The sequence below is a fragment of the Protopterus annectens genome, chromosome 3.part0, assembly GCF_019279795.1.
Source record: "Protopterus annectens isolate FY-2018-M chromosome 3.part0, PAN1.0, whole genome shotgun sequence".
Taxonomy (NCBI): domain Eukaryota; kingdom Metazoa; phylum Chordata; order Ceratodontiformes; family Protopteridae; genus Protopterus; species Protopterus annectens.
Window position 1 is genome coordinate 1,795,937,075 of NC_056731.1, and position 19,970 is coordinate 1,795,957,044.

Sequence of the window (19,970 nt, forward strand, 5' to 3'; positions counted from 1 at the left end):
AGTCACCAGAGTATTTAGTACTGACAATAGCTTTGTACAATGACAAAGCAACCATCTTATGCATGCATGCAGGGTCATGTGCACAGCATAGTAATATAAACAAATGTCCTTGTCATGTGGTATGGAATGAAGAAGGTAGAAAATTATCTTGAACATACAGAACGATGAGAGAATTTCCTTTCTAAAAGCACCATGATGTCCTGAAGAAATATTGTGATACCACATGATTATTTAGCTCCAGACCCCTAGAGAACCACTTACCCTGAAGCTAGTTTACCTTGACACAGGATAGCTATCCTGTAGAGATGCAGTGCATATCCTACGTAGTCAGGGTGTTAAAAGAAGTATCTGGTACCACTTGCTGGTCCTCAGACTTCCAATGCAATAAAATAAATAAGTAAATGCATAAAACATGCCCATTCAGTGAACAAGTTTATTTTACCTATTCTGAGTAAGAGTGAGAAACAAAATCTGGTTAGAATAATAATTTGTCAAACACAGTTATCAATATGATATAAGTACAAATGGCTCCATATGAAAAGTAGACAGCACTGAGTAATGTTTTTTTTTCATATGACAGCTAATTAGACAAAACTTGAAAATATATAGTAGACAAATCCAGTTGATGTTTGGAGGTCTTTATAGTGCAGACACTATATATGTATGCGAGTGTATGAGTGTATAGACATGCACATATAATATATCTATATATATCTATATATATATATATATATATATATATATATATATATATATATCTATATATATATATATATATATATACAGAGAGAGAGAGAGTATGGTGTGTGTGTGTCTGTGTGTGTGTGTGTGTGTGTGTGTGTGTGTGTGTGTGTGTGTGTGTGTGTGTGTGTATGTGTGTGTGTGTATGTATGTATATATATATATATATATATATATATATATGTGTGTGTGTGTGTGTGTGTGTGTGTGTGTGTAGAAACTCAAAAGAAAACACAGCACCATGTTAAAGTCATAAATTGACTTTTAAAATAGAACCACCACTTGACAGAGCCAATCAGGTTAAGCACACACACACACACACACACACACACATATATATATATATATATATATATATATATATATCAAAATACAGCAAGTCACATCCTAAGTATTAGAAAGCTTACTCTGACCAGAAGCCTGCCAGAAGGAATAAAGTGTAACAGTAGCAGCTGAAGTGAGACACACTGGTCCTCAAGCAGAGTGACTGCACGTTTATTTTAGATCAGAGTGAAAGGCAGAGTTCTGAACAAAGAGGATCAAACTTTAATGTATGAAGGTTGCCAAAATGTTTCCTTTAATTTGAGGTTAACCCTGAATGTTTTCCTCTAGTGAAATAGAGCTGTGGGGAGGGTCCTTTTTGGGTGTATCTCCAGTAGTTTTTCTCTGTAATTTCTTAAATTCTTGCATCAACTCTGTCTCAAACATTAAAAGGTTATCTGTGGTGCATTCTGTTGTTTATTCTAATGTGATAAAAAAGTCATTAAAGCTCCAGAACTATAATGATCTGTCTGAACTGGAGAATATTAATACTATGTTTGATGAAATGGGAAGTAGAGCATACTGTTATTAATTGTACTAAAATGTACTATGTCACTCGAAGCTGCTATTTTAGTATTGACATAACTCTCTTTGAAACAATACAAAGGAGCCCTAAATTATTTCTTTCAGCAACAACTGTTTGTAAGAATTTGTTTCTAAAATGTGGGTTCATTATTCTCAGGAAGAATTTAATAATAAGATGTCAGATTTCACTAAGCCTACATACTACAACATAAATTCGTATCATTGTGAATCTTTAATGATCAACTTTCCACTTAGTCTGGATGGCCACATTTGAATTATTGGCTCAAGGATTTAAAAAAAGTAGAGTTTGGCACTGGTCTATCTGGGCTCTTGTGTCCATTTGACATACATACTTCAGATAGCTTCAGTTCTTTAAAAAGCAGATGTTACTCCTCCCATGCAAACCTTCATACTGAGACATCTTTGAGTTTTAGAAGAGAAGACTATCTGAATGTAATAGAGTATCGCTAAATGTGAGACAAACGACAACACAAGATATAATTAAATACCAGTATCCATCAAGGAATGTTATCAAAAGTCAAAGGAAGTCCCTCCAAGTGCATTTTACTTATTCATTCTCTGTCAGATATTTACATCAGCAATATAACAAAGGACACTTGTAAATTCTTACTTTTTAATTACGTAATCAAAATGAAACAATACGATAGCCTTCATTACAGTACTTTGTTATTGACAACAATTCTCTGCTAAATAACACAATGATGCTGATAATTTCTAACTTGCTGAACTCAATAATGCAACAAGCATTCCACAACTTTCCGTGTTGCACAACCTTCTGAAAGAAATAAAGAATCATTTTACAAAGCGTCACATTATCGTAGCACTTAAATAATGAATCCTGAAAGTAAATAACACATTGCTTTTTACCTATTTTTGTAGTTACACTGCAGATACGATAATAAGTAAGCAGACACTAGATTTCTGAAGTAATTAGAATAAGATTGCAACATTTCTGAGATCCTTATAATAAATTGTAATTACAGTGTTGATTGACTTTTTGAATTTAAATGTTGCTGGCATCTACCAGGTTCTGTGGAATAAATGAATTTTCATCTTTGCCAGTATACTGATATCACTGATTAAGTTATGAACTCCTCATGAACGAGTATGAACCAATATGATGAACTTCCTCCACTGGTGGCATCATCAGTATATTGCATGCGTTTTGCCTTTGATTTTCTCTCTCCTGTAACATACAAATGCACCCTCATCAGCTCTATGTATATACATTACTTACATACTTATTAACATGTTAATAAAAGCTAATTGAAAGCATTTCACCAGAAAAGGTGAGATGATTAAGAAGTATTCATATTCAGATGTATACGAACAATGAAGAAGAAATATGCAAATATATAAATATATATATATATATATATATATATATATATATATATAAAATGTTTGTGTGTGTGTGTGTGTGTGTGTGTGTGTGTGTGTGTGTGTGTGTGTGTGTGTGTGTGTGTGCATGCGTGTGCACATGTGTCTATGCATATACGTATCCCAGTCATAGATATTCTATATTCGACAAAGTAATAGACTGAAAAACCAAAAACATATTTTCATTTAAAACAATAAACATGAGTTTATTAATATTCGTCATTACTAAGGATCACTTAAGAAAACAGATAAATCTTTATTTATATTGGAAGGCCTAAATGTGCTGAAATTAATCTTGTATTTTTTTTTTTTTTTTTTTTGTACATGATTTTACCTGCTCAAACTAGTGTGAGAAGCTGTGTTTTGTAGATGCTTAATCTAAAACTAGCCTGGCCTAAGCCATACCAACATGAAGACAAATGTTAATAAAATTAAATGAAGATCTGAGAGTTTTGTGCTACTAAAATTGGTGTTAGTGACTTATGTATCTGGAAATCTAGTTATTCCTGTAAAGATAAATACTTCTTCTAAAAAGGCACAAAACTTAATGCACGCTAGCAGGGAATAATAACCTCATGCAACAATGATATACGAGGATAAATTTCTGAAGTGAATTGCACATTCTGATAGACACTTACCTATTATGGTGTAAAAAAGAGGGAGATTGAATATTCTAGTCTCAAAAATGCAGAATCTGATGAGTATTTTAATATAGTTTCTTAGATAAGACTGCATGATGTAGGTGATAGGGATTCATAAAATTCTGACCTAAGAGGACATAGTATGTTGTATTCTATCTAGCTACATGTTTGCCAGCACCAATATTAATATATTCAGAGGTTTTGATGAGGCATCATAGCACAGTGTGATGCATAGCAGCCACCAGATACATTATCAGGCCGCATCTTATTTGGAAATATTGTTTATTGTTTGGCATGCAGATTTTGGTCACTGATAAACCAAAAAGCAGGCAGTCATGTACTTTTAGAAACAAAGTCTTTTGCTGATGCACTCTGAGATGATCTCTTGGAAAAGTTGGCAAGCACACTTGTGCCTGGCAGAGTAAAAGCACAGATGCAGCAGAACAAGAGCATGGCATAAATATGGCACTTAATAATGCAACACAGATGAAAAATAAGCAATGCTGTTTGTCATGGAAGTGAAATCAAACAAAATGTAATTTAAAACAACATGATATAAAATTGCATAGAACCCTCCCAAAAATGTATATATATATATATATATATATATATACATACTTTATCCAACATATAGGTCTACAATCTGCAAGTGGATGGAAAAGAAACCAAAACAGTTAAGCTATTCATGACATTGTGCAACTAGGGATGAATGCTTATTGAAATAATGGATGCAAAAAGTGATTAACTCCAATGTGCATAAAAGTTGTTTCGACAAATCAAGGCATTTTGATGGAAACCAATCAGATAATTACTAAAAACTCCTTCTGCACATACTACAATCTCTCTCAGTTCATCCTTCTTCCTTAACCTGGTTTACATCTTACCTAGAAAATCGTCAGCAAGCAGTACTTTGGAAAAACTCACTATCGACTCTCCTTCCTATCTCTTTAGGAGTACCTCAAGGGTCTATACTTGGCCCACTACTATTTTCTATATTTATTAATGACCTCCAGTCAGCTATTCCAAACACTACCTGCATACAATATGCAGACGATTCCACTATAATCTGCACTGCTTCCTCTCAGACTGAACTCCAGTCACTTACCCAAAAAGCTTTTTCCACTGTTGAACACTGGTTCTCTGACCGTTGCCTTCTCCTCAACCCAAAGAAAACAAAGCTGCTATTGTTCTCTCCTACACACAAATCAAGCTCTCTTAACTTCTCTATTACTTCCTCTGATAACACCCTGATTTCTCCTGATGCTACTACAAAACTACTAGGAATAACTATTGACAACAATCTCAATTTTGATTCTCATATAAACAACACAATAAAAACAATAAACAAAAAGATTGGTTCCCTCTATAGAATCAAATCATTCCTTACACCTGAAGCTCGGACCACCTTAGCCAGTTCTCACCTTATCTCTACCCTTCTATATGCTTCCACTATTTATACCAATCTCTCTAAATATAACCTCAAGAAACTTAGCACATCCTACCATAATATCGCCCGATTTGCCACAGGATCCCTCTTCAGAACCCATCACTGTCATAACCTAAAACAACTAGGCTGGCTGGAACATCCTAACAGGCTGACTTATCAACAGCTCTTAACTGCTCACAAAATTCTTTATCAGCCTTCTAAAAACCTATTCTCTCCAACCTCATTACACCTTATAATAACTTGAAACAGCTACGCTCTGCAAACAAACTACTGGTTAATACTAACATACCCAATAACTCTGCAGGCGATAGCCTTTTTTCTAACTCTGTTGGACAAATGTGGAACAAACTATCATCTGATATCTCATCTTTGTCTAGCCCTCCACTCTTTAAAAAACAGCTAAAGACACATCTTAACAAGCACTGGCTTTGCTCCTGTAACAACCCAGACTAACCTGTCTTGTATCCTTCCCTCCTAAATTCCTCCTCACATAACATACTAGACAGATATGTAAAAAAAAAAAAAAAAAAAAAAAAAAAAATTATTACTACCTTTTTCCAATTTTTCCATATTAGAAATTTATATTTTAGAATCTGTATAGCAAATGTATGTTGTGACTTTGTTTTGACTTGCCTCTCTCCAAAGATTTTATGTTCTGTCTTAACGTTTGAATAATTTTAACTTGTTTTTGACCATTACTGTGCATTATTTGTAAATTTCGTTGGAGCTTTTCTCCCCGGGCCTCCACTGAAAATGGACATATATCCAGCTGGACTAGCCCGGTCAACAAATGTAAAATAATTAAAATAAATAAATAAAAACAGCGTGTGTGCATATTCAGAGTCAAAATGGGAGAAGATATCCTCTATCATGTTCATTTAGTAAGAAATAATATCAATATTGCTTTTAAAGTAGGAAAAGGAAATATAGCTGCAACAGGATATTATGTAACTGAAAAAAAATCTCGTTAGGTCATGAAGATAGTTTTCAGGTACTGACTTTCAAAATCACATACATAAAAAATATACTTAGGAAAGATAAAATGGACAGCCACACTGGTCTACCCTCAATAACAAACTTAACTAAGGTATTATCTCTTCTCATGGCTCCCACCCGGAAAGGCTCGCACAGTTAGAAGGTCTGCATCCAGTTGGTAATTTTTTTAAAAATAAAAATAAAACGGACAACCACACTGGTCTACCCTCAATAACAAACTTAACTAAGGTTACTACTTTTTTCTAAAGTCTTTCTGCTTAAACTGTTTAATTCAGCCATACTGGGTCAACAGCACCAAACTTCCCAGCCCTTAAATAAGGCTCCTAATGCTAAAAGGTTCCACCAAATTGCACTGTTCAAGTTGCAGTCTGTGTTTAAAAACAGAACATAGATTAGAATTTAAAGCAAGTACTGTACACTGCTGACCTGGGTCTAAAGGCACCTTTTAGGCTGTCCCCATAGTAATTTGGCTCCCTTCATATTGTTAAAATTAGCTAGTTTGCCCCCAGTATCTTCTTTCTTACACCTAAAATAATACCCTGAACACAGTAATTTCACTCTGCCCTCCCTCACATAGCCCTGAAAATTATACCCTGCAGCTATAAAATTAACCTGCATGTGTATAAAATACAGCTTAAACATAGTCTATAAATTGGTGCAAAAATAATAAATTAAAAATACAGCCAAATATACAACCATACATACCAAAAGTCTAAGGAAATACTTGGAGTCAGTGTTAGCCTCGCTGTGCTCGGACTTCCTCCGCTCTCCTCCCTGCCCCCAATTCCAACTCACCCCCACTAGTGCTGCATTTAAACTAAATGTAGTCACTTCCCTCATGCCACGTACCAATCAGCGCCACATACATCACTGAACAGCCCTCCCCCTTAACTCATTTCCTTCTCTTCCATTCTTCCACACCCTGTTAGCACACTCAATCATCAAAATTGGCCCGCCCCCTAACAAAATGCAAACAAGTAAAAACATACTAATTACCCTACTGCCTATGCTATTTCTATTTTACCATCTTACTACCTACGAACAAAAACTTGACCTTGGTATTCTCTACCCAAATGGTCAAACAGCCACCCACAACTACACAGATAACACCAACCACTTTACCATCCCCAGCACACTGAATCTACCATTCTCAACAAAATATCATCCCTGTAAAGCCACAAAACATAATCCCAAAGACAAAGGCTATATAAAACTTATAAACAAACTCCTAAAGCTTAGAGTACCATGTCACTATAACCTTATAACACATGGGGGCATTCATCCCAACCTTGGCCCACACACACCCAATAACCTTCACTCCCCTACAACAACCCCCACAGTCAAGCTACCCCTTTCTACTCCCACTAGTTCCCTCCTAAACAGATCTGTGAGTCGAGGTCGAGGAAGGATGGCACAAGCGGTGCCGAGGGGGAGGAGCACAACCAGAAACAAACGGAAGCAATCGGACAGCTTGTTGAGTCCTTACAACATAAAAAAAGCTTTTCTCAACATGAAAAACTAGTTTTGAACTTGTCAAAACACATTTTGTCTGAAGCTGAATATAATGTTTTAAACAAAGGACTTTCTTTTATTCCAACTATGGACTCCAACATAGCTGATATTATTATAGACATTAAACTTTTCACTAGAAATTTAATGTTGAAGTTAATGTTTGAGAACAATGTTGACATTCAAGGTTCAGTTTTTAAAAAAACGAGTACCTTCACTTCACAGTTGAACTCTGTTCTTTCTGTATTTGAAAAGCTATGTATTGATGATGCTTACAAAGTTTTCATGACTTAAACAATAAGGTTGATAGGAATAGGTGGCACAATTTAAAGAAAGATGAATACCTAGCAATAAAAAACCTACAGTCTAACCCTATGATCATAATAAGACCTGCTGATAAGGGAAGCCCCACTGTTGTCTTGGATAAGGATGATTATGTCAACAAAATGCTGCTGCTGTTGAGTGATGATTTGTTTTATACAATTATAAGCAGAACATATGTCAATAAGATGATTAGCACAGTACATAAAATATTAAAAGACATGTTTACTTCTAGTTTAATAGATATTAACCTGTATAATTATTTTTGATACTCAGTCCAACTGTACCCATTATTCAAGGTCTTCCCAAAATACATAAGGACCTAAAAAATCCTTTCATGAGACCTATTGTAGCTGGGACAAACTGGTGCACTGAATCAATCTCATTTTTTTAGAGAAAACATTAAGACCTTTGATTGATGAAACTTGAAATATTTTAAAAGATACTGAACATTTTGTCAAAGATTTATATGTTTTCACACATGATATAGAACCAATGAAGGGTAATCATATGTTGTTAGCTACACTTGATGTAGTTTCCTTGTTTACAGTTATACTGAATTAATATGGTATTAACAGTGTTGCCAAAGTGTTGACTGACTGTGGCAAACACGATAGTAGTTTTATAAGATGTATATGCATGCTACTGAAATTGGACCTAGAAAACAATGTCTTTATTTTTCAAGATAAATTTTATTGGCAACGACAAGGAGTTGCCATGGGGACCTCCTGCGCCAACAGCTACGCTAATGTTGCGATGTTATGTTGGGAACAAGCCATCTTAGAAAATGTTAAATTCAAAAATAAGATTAGATTTTTTAGAAGGTTTGTGGATGACCTCTTTTTGATTTGGGAAGGTACAGTATCTGAATTTGATAGTTTTGTAGAGTTTATTAATACCACAAAGAGTTTTTTAAGGTTTACAGTAAATCATTCTTTGACTGAGATTAATTTTCTGGATGTTACTGTATTACAGGACTTGAAAGGTCAGTTCAATGTGAAGTTATACAGGAAAGAATGCCATGTTAATAATTTATTATATAGGGACAGTATGCACCCTGATTTTATATTTAAGAATGTGGCACAGAACCAATTTTTTCGAGCTTCTAGATTGAATGCTAGTGCCAGTGATTTTGATTTGCAACTCACCAATGTACAGGTTGAGTTGAAACAAAGGGGCTATGAACCTAATCTTATAAACCAAGGACTAAACAGTGTCTTGAGATTGAGACAAAGTAAAGCCAAGCCTTACTTTTCTAAATGTAATGTAACCAATCAGAAAAATAGATGCATTTCAAACTTGCAGCCTTTGAGGTTATATTTCAGTTATGCTAGAGACATACAAAATTATACTGACATTATTAATAAAAATTGGAAAATTTTAATGTCTGATACACAGATTAAAAAATATATTGGAGCTAAACCACAGTTTACTTTTAAAAATCAGAAGTCTCTACACAGACAGTTATGTCATTATAAAGAGAATACTTGTCCAAGTGGAGTCAAAGGTAGCAGACCTTGTGGTAAATGCAATTTCTGCAGGTATATAGACACTAACACATCCTTTCAACATCCAGATACACAAGAGGTTTTCACTTTTAATATCAATGCTCGATGTGATTCCCTACATATAGTATATCTCGCTACATGTAATATTTGTAGCAAATTTTATGTAGGTAAAACTGACAGAACTTTTAAAGAAAGAATCAGGGAACATGTGTATCACATAAGAAAGGGCAGTTTACACAATGCCTTAGCAAAACATACCAGTGTTAGCAATTCCCAACATGTATTTTCTTTCAGGGCTAAAGGTAGAGTTTTTGAAAGTATACGTGGAGGTGATGTCAAGATGAAACATGAAAACTTAGAGGCCAGATGGATCATTAGACTTAAAGTTACTATAGGTCATGGCATGAATGAAAATATCCCTCTAAAACCAGCTCTAAGAAATAAACCTCTGCACAGATAAAATGTTTTTAATCATAGGTTTACTTGTATTTTATTTATATCTATGTTTTTATATTTATATTGTATTTATGTATTTTGGACCTTTGTACTTTACTAGTATTGTTTAATACAGAGCTTGTATCTTGAATATACCTTTAAGAATGTTCTAAGCTGTATGTGTTAATTAGTATAAATAGAGGAGCTAGTACCTTGATTTATTACACATGAAGAAGCCCACAGGGTGAAAGCGCTTGTGTCTTGTTTTATGAACAATAAACCTTTGAAGCCTGGAGCCTTACCTCAGTGTTTTTGCTGTTTTGACAGATTTTATTTATTTTCTGAGGTATCTGGTTGAAGTTGGAACTTTTTTACTGTTACATTATAAATCAGGCAGCATTAAATTAGAGGATTATGATAATTATTTATTTTTAATGTGTTTATTTATTTATTAATTTATTTATTTGCTTGCTTGCTTGTTTGCATTTGTTAATGAGGTGGTCCAAATGGACATACAAAATAACCCCTTTTTAAGTGGAGACTTGGTGAGAAAAGCTCCAACACAAAACACAAGTAGTACAAATGACACAATGACACAAGTTTCAAAATGCTGTAAAGGAATACGGTATTCTATAAAGAGAAGAAATTAAAATATACAACAATATAACATAGCAAATTGCATAGTCAATAAAGAGGAGAAACGTGCACACTACATTACAGTAGTGAATTATAACCACTTTATTATGCTTTGAGATATGAATGCCAAGAAATGATTCATCTTGAGAGCTTCCCATGTACTACCACAGGTATGGAAAAGGTGTAGGAGTATGAAGTATATTATGGTTTTGAAACACATAAAACATTTAGCACTGCCAGACAGTATGCAGAAGTGAAGTGTCCCTTTGAGGAGCTAGCACATTTAACAGCTGTGAAGACACTTTGCTTTGCCACATTTTTTCCTTGAAAACACAGAAAAGTAAAGCATCTAGTATTTTTTTTTTTGCTTCTACTGCTGTTCTGTGGTGGCTGGCAGTGCCACTATTATGATCTTGATTTAGTGCTTGGAGATGCTTAACAAAATCTTGTTAAGCACCTCTCTACCATCAGAAATGTGCTTAACATGCCTGTCTTCTACCTGACTTCAGAATGTATGCATGACACTCCATGTACTACTTACAGATAACTGCTGTTGCTATTCACATTTATTGCTTGCTTGTTTGCATTTGTTAATGAGGTGGTCCAAATGGACATACAAAATAACCCCTTTTTAAGTGGAGACTTGGTGAGAAAAGCTCCAACACAAAAACACTGTGTGTGCGTATGTGCGTGTGCATGCCAGACAGTATGCAGAAGTGAAGTGTCCCTTTGAGGAGCTAGCACATTTAACAGCTGTGAAGACACTTTGCTTTGCCACATTTTTTCCTTGAAAACACAGAAAAGTAAAGCATCTAGTATTTTTTTTTTTGCTTCTACTGCTGTTCTGTGGTGGCTGGCAGTGCCACTATTATGATCTTGATTTAGTGCTTGGAGATGCTTAACAAAATCTTGTTAAGCACCTCTCTACCATCAGAAATGTGCTTAACATGCCTGTCTTCTACCTGACTTCAGAATGTATGCATGACACTCCATGTACTACTTACAGATAACTGCTGTTGCTATTCACATTTATTATGTAATTTATTCTTGAATGGAAAAGAGCATTACCGTTCACATGCATTATGCAGTTGTTTCTTTGTGTATGTCATGAATATCATTCTTCATGCTTAGATACTATGTCCGTAAGTTTTCATTACTTTTTGATCCTGTATCCCCATCATAATTATCACCTTCCTTTTTCCCATATTCTACATGGGGTCAGAGTGTCATGTTCATTGTCACTATCTCTTGTTGCTGTATATTAAGAATTATTTGTTTGTTATCTGAGCTGAGATTTCATTTGTGTTTTGCTTTCCACCTGTGGTTGGCAAGTGATATAGGACATGTTTGCAAAATGGTCCATTCACAAGAACCAGTGTATTAACCTAGTCAACAAAAAAATAAAATACATAAAATAAACTGATTTAAAAAATACACTTTTAGCATTAATATGCTCAGCATTACATGTGGGACTTGTTTTCAAATTTTCTTTTCAGGTTATGTTGGCTTACTTGGAGTCTTTTCCACTAAGCTCTACACAAAAATACTAAATAGCTCAAAAGTTTGGAATGTTTTGAGGTACACCTTTTACAATCAGTTGAACTGAAATGCATGTGTTTTGACTGATTATGTGACAGTTTTGCACCATTGTGGTTTTATTTGTTAACAGCTACAAAAGGGGCAGCACAGTGGTACCACAGGTAGTGCTGCTGCCTGACAGTGTTTCATTTCCATATGTGATGCATCAAAGTTTGCATATCTTCCATATGTCTGCATAAGTTTTTATCACAGTGGCCAGTTTCCTCCCATATCCCACAGACACACTTTCAGATAAAATGGAAATTCACTTGCCCATAGTATTTGCATATGTGTCTGTGCATGTGTGTTTGTGTGTGTGTGTGTGTGTGTGTGTGTGTGTGTGTGTGTGTGTGTGTGTGTGTGTGTGTGTCTGTGTGTGTATATGCATGTGTGTGTGTGTGTGTGTGTGTGTGTGTGTGTGTGTGTGTGTGTGTGTGTGTGCTTGCGTGCACGTGTGTGTGTCTATATGTGTGTCTGTCTGTGTATGTGCCTTTTGCATGTGTGCTTGTGCATGAGTGTGTGTGTGTGTGTGTGTGTGTGTGTGTGTGTGTGTGTGTGTGTGTGTGTGTGTGTGTGTGTGTGTGTGTGAGTGTGTATGTGTATGTGTCTGTGTGTAGGTCTATCAGTGTTCCCATGTCTCTGTATGTGCCTATTTGCATGTGTGTGTGTGTGTGTGTGTGTGTGTGTGTGTGTGTGTGTGTGTGTGTGTGTGTGTGTGTGTGTGTGTGCGTATGTGCGTGTGCATGTGTGTGTGCATGTGTGTGCCTGTCTGTTGCATATTCATGTCTACAGTGGACTTTTGTCCCATCATAGTTTTCTGCCTAATGTCCAGTGCTTGTCAGTATAATCTACAGCTAAACCACAAGCCTGAAAAGGTTAAAATGGCTGCTGTTTAATGAATGAATAGCAGTCAAAGTTGTTGTGTCTTTCGGCTTTTCCCAGTTAGGGGTCGCTACAGCAGAACTCCGGTCCGCTAATGATTGGCAGTAGATTTTTACATGCTGAGTTACCAGCCCTGATGCACAACCTTCAACGAAGGTACGCCCATTCACGAATAGCAGTCAAAGTAATACATTCAAAAGAATGACGGAACTGTTGGATTTCATCCTTGTATGTTTTGTTATATGAAATAAAGTGTGATATCTCTGTTCTATACCATATTTTGGACCATAACTAAGCAATACATATTCCATAAGTTACAAATTAACAAGTGTTATTTCCATGTTCTAGTTTTGTAAATGAAATAAAGAGCCACATCGGGAGAAAAAAATTGCCGACTAGTATAACTAGTGAACACCTTAGAGAGCAGAAAGTACTGAGATACTGAATCCTGAAATGCCTGAATATATATATACTAAATAGTTCAAAATGTTGGAATTTTATGTGGTTATGTCAGTTCACAATAAATATCCACACCTAAGGAAAAAACACAAGGGGAAATTCAATAAAGCTTGCACAATGCACACACTGGCACAAACAGTTTCAGATTCAGTAAACTCCATGTAGGAGCGCCCACACATGAGCACTCATGTGTAGCTAAGGAACCTTTCGTGCAATACAAATTTTTGTTTAAGTAGCTGAAGTTTATGCATATTAAGTAGTTGGAGTGATCCAACAAGCTGTAATGCATCTGTGTAGACTCTGTCTCCGTGTTAGTAGTGTACCTGGACATTTTCCACATACAGAAGTCTACGCTGAAAGAAGGTTGTAAAAGTCAACAAATATGGACATAATTCCTCTGAAAAGGTAAGATCACATACTAAATGTTCAAATCATACATTGTGGAATGTCCGAAAACAGCAGGGATTATGTGAAATTAATAATGTTTTATTTTTTTAATTTCTGCATGTTTGCACTGTTTTCCTCATTGCGCAAACATGCTTAACATAAAAATAAATTAAAAATTTGTAAAAGAATACTTAGAATATACTTTAGACAAATGTACTGTAAGACCTTGCATTGGATCTGTACAATTGTGCTTTCATGCTGTTACCCAGATTATACAGCAATGAACTGTGTATTTTCTAGTCTGACAGCACAAATATTATGCAAATGAGGGGTAAATGCCATGGATGTGTTGAGTCACTAAAGGGAGCAACTGTGTATGCATATCCACTTCATGTAAGCTCCTACATGGTGTTTATATTCCCAGTGGATGTGGATGACATCAGGGAGGTGTGCCATGTCACTTTTAGGATATTTTGTGCCTAGTGTGCATGTTTGCATAGTGAGCCACTTGCTACAAACAGTTTGGGTGTAGCACAGATTGTTCAAGTAATCAGACCACCCACGCCTTAATTATGAGGTAGCTAACTATAAATGGAAACCGGATATATTCAATTAATAATATATAGTTTTGTATAGCTATGCTGCATGACACTGCACACAGCATCGCATTGCACACTAAAGCAGGGCCTTTAAATCATGTCAATTATATCCTAAGCAGATGAACTGCATCATAATAAGGCAATCCCATGTGGTGGACCTACTCCAGAACTGGATAAAGTATGCATACACCCCTCAATACCCTGAATCATTGGAATAAAGAGTCGGAAATTTTAACTGAGATAATGCTAGGGGCTTCTGCAACTATTCTGTATCTGTATGTGGTAGATTCTGAAGTCAATCCTGCTGGTGCTGCTGACAATAGGCCTGGGCCAAGAAGGAGAAGAGTGTTCAGGCCCAGGGTAATCTTCCAGAAGCTACATGAGCTGGAGATTGTGGAGCACTACAGGGTGGACATGGACGTATTACAAGAACTCAGTGAGCTCTGCCACCCTCAGCTCAGAGCCAGAGCTAGCAGAGGGGAACCCATCCAAGTGAAAACTAAGGTATGTGCAGCCCTTAGGATATAATCTACAGGTACTTTTCAAAGACCAACTGGGGACATGATGGGGGGTGTCACAGGCATCTGTATCCAGAATACTACACCAATTCCTGGATGCTATGCTCGCACATGCCAGTGAGCACATATCTTTCCCTATCCCCTGAGATGAGGGCTAGCAATATGCAACAGTTCTACCATGTAGCACACTACACTGAAGTACTGGGTGCCATTGACTGCACTCATGCACACATAAAGGCACCACCTGGTGAGCAGGGTAGAATCTACTTTAACCACAAGGGATAACACTCCATCAACTGCCAAGTCATGTGCAATGCCCAGGGATTATCATGAAAGTGTCTTCTGGCAACCCTGGCAGTTATCATGATTCCCAATCTGGCACACATCACAGCTGTACCAACTGTTTGCTGGGGGGCATCCCACAGGGCCATTTACTGGGGGATGCTGGCTACAACCTGGAACCATGGAGGATGACACCCATCAGAAATGCACACAAACCCATGGAGGAATGCCATAATGAGGCACACAGAAATTAGGAACATCATAGAGCATGTGTTTGGCTTCTGACGTCACAGTCCCGGAGCCATGATATATTTGGTGGAGAACAGCATTATATTCCATGCACATGTGCACAAATAGTCACAATATGTGCTATGCTACACAATCTGATCCTGTGGAGACAGCTACAGCAGGATCAGCTAAGGGAGGTGATAACCAGACCCTGACCAGTGTCTAGGTCACCACAGCCACAGGAGGACTCAGTGGAAGAGCCCCCTGCTGATGTCCCTGTAGGCAGATGTAGGCATGATCTGTATGCCCTGGCTGTGGCTAAGAGACAATACATAGCACATTCACTGACAACCTAGAGAGCTAGGGACTAACACTTTACTCCTATTCACATACATTTATTAAGAATAATGCCAGCCAACTCACACATCCTGTACCTATCCATGTATTGGCTGTGTAGTGCTTGCATCAAACAGAGTCAGCCCTGAACTACAGTTGTGTCAACTACTGTTTTTGCAAGGTACGTCCATAACCTACAAAGTATACTAGTGGATTATTATGATATGTCATTGTATCTATGGACCTGGTACATTGTGCAAGTAAATATAGAGGGATATTTGGACAGAAATTACATCCACATGGGACTACAAACACCCATTCCACTATCATGTGTGTATATCTGTAATCAGTAGGCCTCATGCATGGAATCCTTATGCAGTCCTACTGGAACAGATTACTGGTACATCATTCAAGGAAGATGTTAAACAGTGAGGTTAAATGATAGTCAGACTAATGTGTGTCATAGCAGAGCATGGGGTTTGTTCTCCCACCCCTCAAAACAGTAGTGTCTCCTTGTAACTGCCATAACAGTAACTCATCTATGCTAGATGAGCATTTGACACAGTTAGTATCCAACACAGTCTCAGGACAGTAATATCAAATCTCATCCTACATTGTATGTGTTAGGTAACTGAGGACTAGCAATAAAGATATTTATGCTGGTGATTGTGTGATGAATGATTAGTTTTTCTCCCAAGTACCTTATGTGGCTGAAAGGACTAAGGCAGTTACCTTCTGTGATGGTGTTCAGGGTTCTAACCCTGAATATTCAGATATTTTGGATGTGAAGTAGTATTAAGTTATGTTTTACAGACTGTGACTCTGTGTGTGCTATACTACTATTAACCTCTTTCACATATTAATTAAACATTTGCATGTTGCGCCACATATCTAAGACCTATATAAAAAGCCTTAGCCAATTTGCATGAAGTGCAATAGTGCAGAAACAGGTTCAGAGGTCACATGTGTAATAAACAAAATCTCAGCCTGGAGTACAGCTAGGTGTGGGCTGGAGTCAATTTATGGAACAATAAGACTTTCATGTGGGTAATACACCTCCCATTTGCCCACTGCTTAGCCAAAAAATTGCCACCATGCATGCATGCATGCATGTACACTGAGTTAAAAATAGTGCAAATCCATTGTTCCTCTCACAATTTATTTTAAAAAATTATATATATATATATATATATATATATATATATATATATATATATATATATATATATATATATCTGTCGCTGTCTATAAAGATATATATATATATATATATATATACACACACACAAAACAGTTATCTGACTGCTAGTCTAATAGCTGCAGATGACAGTAAGAAGCAATTTGATTCTGCAGGCCACCCAAGCTGTTCAACACAAAGCTTGGTTAGGTCCTCTAGGATTAGTTCATCTATAGTCATTTATGAAACAGACTTGACCTGTGGCATGTGTGTTAAGTACTGTGATCTGTAGTGTGTAAAACTAGATAGGTATGGGGTTCTAATCTCCATCCAGCTCACTTGTGTATGTATATGTGTGTATATCTTCCCCAAAGAGCAAGTATGAAGCACAAACTGACAGGGGTTTGCACTTTGCTGGCCATTGCAGTTGATGCAGGAGTCCAGACTCTTGTCCTCCATAAGGTCTGCTGATGTCATCTATCATAAGATTACGTAACTCAGGAAAATAAGCAACTTCACCAACACAAACGAACTCACACCGCTTTTACTCCGATACCAATCACCACTCCTTCCACGTACTAATAGCACGTACTAATAGCACGCCTCCGAAAACACAAGACTGTCCTTGCTCGATGTTTGAAGCAAAATCTTTTATTATTTAAAATTTAAAACTTTAAATGCGCTTGTTTAGACATACATTTTTCGTCGGGACCCCTGTCCCAACTTCATCAGAAGTACAAACCGCCCCCTCTACGCTCCACTAATATATCTTCTCCTCCCAGTTAATCTGTTGATTAATTAGCACCAATTAAGGTTTAAAATAACTGTCTTAAAAACAGTCTTAAAGTGACTATGTGCTAAGTAATTTGATAACAGTGAGGCTCATTCCTCAACTGTTCTTTTGTGTACACCATCTTTTTAGCTTCCCTGTTTTTCATTTCTATTTTTTATTTATTTTTTCTTTTTTATTTATTTTTTCTTGTTGTTGTTTCTCTATATACTTATCACTAACTGTACTTGAGTGCATATATATTTAGTCTCATTGTTGACCTAACTGTTCTTATGAATTGAATTCTATTTGATTTGATGAAATAAAGTTAAAAAGTTAAAAAGTTAATGTTGATGTCCGAACTATTTACATAAATCTATGTCTGTATAAATCTAATTGATAAAATGTTCTTTTAAAAGTGTTCTTTTAAGAGAGGTTTTATTACTTTCAAACAGTTTTTTTAAAAACAGTTTTATAAAATTGTTTAAATTATAAACTATAACATACTGAAAAATTTTTTAAAACTAGATAATTTTTATTTTAGGTTAAATTTGAATTTAAATTTATATTTATCTGTCCAGGTTTTTTAATCTCAAAATGCATTTCAATGAACACACTTCATTAATACCTGGGGCCCTACATGCATTTGTTCTCAGTTGCCATAATAGCTCCCTTCTTTCTAAGACAAGGCTGTCATTCCCACCTCTGTTGTCTGACACTATTTGATCTATGACCCTGAAATTAAATTTATGGTTTGGGAACACGTCTATATGTCTAGCTAAAGCATTTTCCATTCTTTTTGCATTTATATTGTAAATGTGTTCTTTTATTCTTTCTACCAATCTCCTGTCCGTTTTACCTATATAAAATGCGCTACATAAGGCGCACTTCGCTAGGTAGACCACTTGTTTACTATTGCAATTATATTTGGCTTCTGAAAAATACTTTTTACCGTTTATGATAAAACTTTTACCTACATCAATATATTTACAGCAGTTGCACATGCAACACTTGTGCATCCCTGCTTGTGTTGTGAAAGTTTTATTCTTCCTTTGTAAAATTTCTTTCAAATTCATTCCTTTTTTGTATATCATCCTTGGTTTACATGGTAGCAGCTTGCTGAACAAATTATCATTCAACAAATATTCCCAATTTTTTACCAAAATGTTGTATATTAATTTTGAGTCCAAATTGTACGTGCAAATAAAGTTGCAGCTTTGATTTGCATTGTTATTTGGTGTTTCTAATGTTGTCATCTCATATTGACTACCTACTTCTATGTTTGTTTGTAAGACTTGACCCTCTGTGTCTTTTAGCCTTAGCATGGGCACATATATGCCCTCACTCCTCTTATATTTTACTTCCATGAATATTTCATTTAAGAATTCAGACGGGTAAGCCCTTTGCGTGAAGAAGTTAAATATCCGCTCGCATTCTTCTTCAAATTCAGTGTCAATAGAGATCATCCGGGCTGCCCTTACAAGCTGTCCTTTCACAACCGATTTTTTCTGGTTCCTTGGGTGGCAACTCGTAAAATGCAGGTACATATTTGAGTACGTTTCTTTTCTATATATTTTCGATAAATAGCTCCTCTTTTCATAGTCCTTTCTAAGAGAAACGTCTAAATAGTCTATTCTGTCTCTGTCATATTTATATGTGAATTCTAAAAAATCTGTCGTGTTGTTGAAGCTTGCAAGGCAGCACTCCATTTCATCTTCTGTCCCTTGAAATAAGATGAAAATGTCATCCAGAAAACGTGTGTAGAATATCAATTTCTTTTTAAATTCGATTTTATTTAAAAGGAATGTCCTCTCCCAAAAAGCCATAACTAAGTTCGCGATGGCTCCACCACATGGTGAGCCCATCGCTACACCTACTTTTTGGTGGTAAATAGTGTTGTTAAACATTATGTAGTTGTAAGACAATATTGTATCAATTAGTTCTTCGACTAATGAAATTTCACTATTAGGGGCATTGTAGAGACGTAACATGTTAGCAACCCATTCAATTGCTATCTGGTGTGGAATACACGAATATAAATCTTTCACGTCTATTGTCGCAAAGAAAGATTGTGGGACAAATCTCAATTCATTGATTGATTTGAGAAATGACCATGAGTCCTTCGAGATCTGTGTCTCCTTTGATATATATTTTTTCAAGATATTATCCAGGACCTTTGCACATGTATATGTCGAACTTTTTCTGCCGTCCACCAGCGGTCTCATTGGTGGATCATCAAGGCCTTTATGGATTTTCGGTATTCCAAATAAGTAG

General features: G+C 36.1%; 1 protein-coding gene across 1 annotated transcript in view; it reads right to left on the reverse strand.

The window, feature by feature from the left end:
- Window positions 1-2,207: 2,207 nt before the first annotated feature.
- Window positions 2,208-19,970, reverse strand: part of RARRES2 (retinoic acid receptor responder 2) — a 170,046-nt gene continuing 152,283 nt past the window's right edge. Inside the window, exon 4 of the mRNA XM_044065840.1 lies at window positions 2,208-2,794. Coding sequence (XP_043921775.1) covers window positions 2,693-2,794 — 102 coding nt within the window. The 3' untranslated portion in view covers window positions 2,208-2,692. The remainder of the gene's footprint in view (window positions 2,795-19,970) is intronic.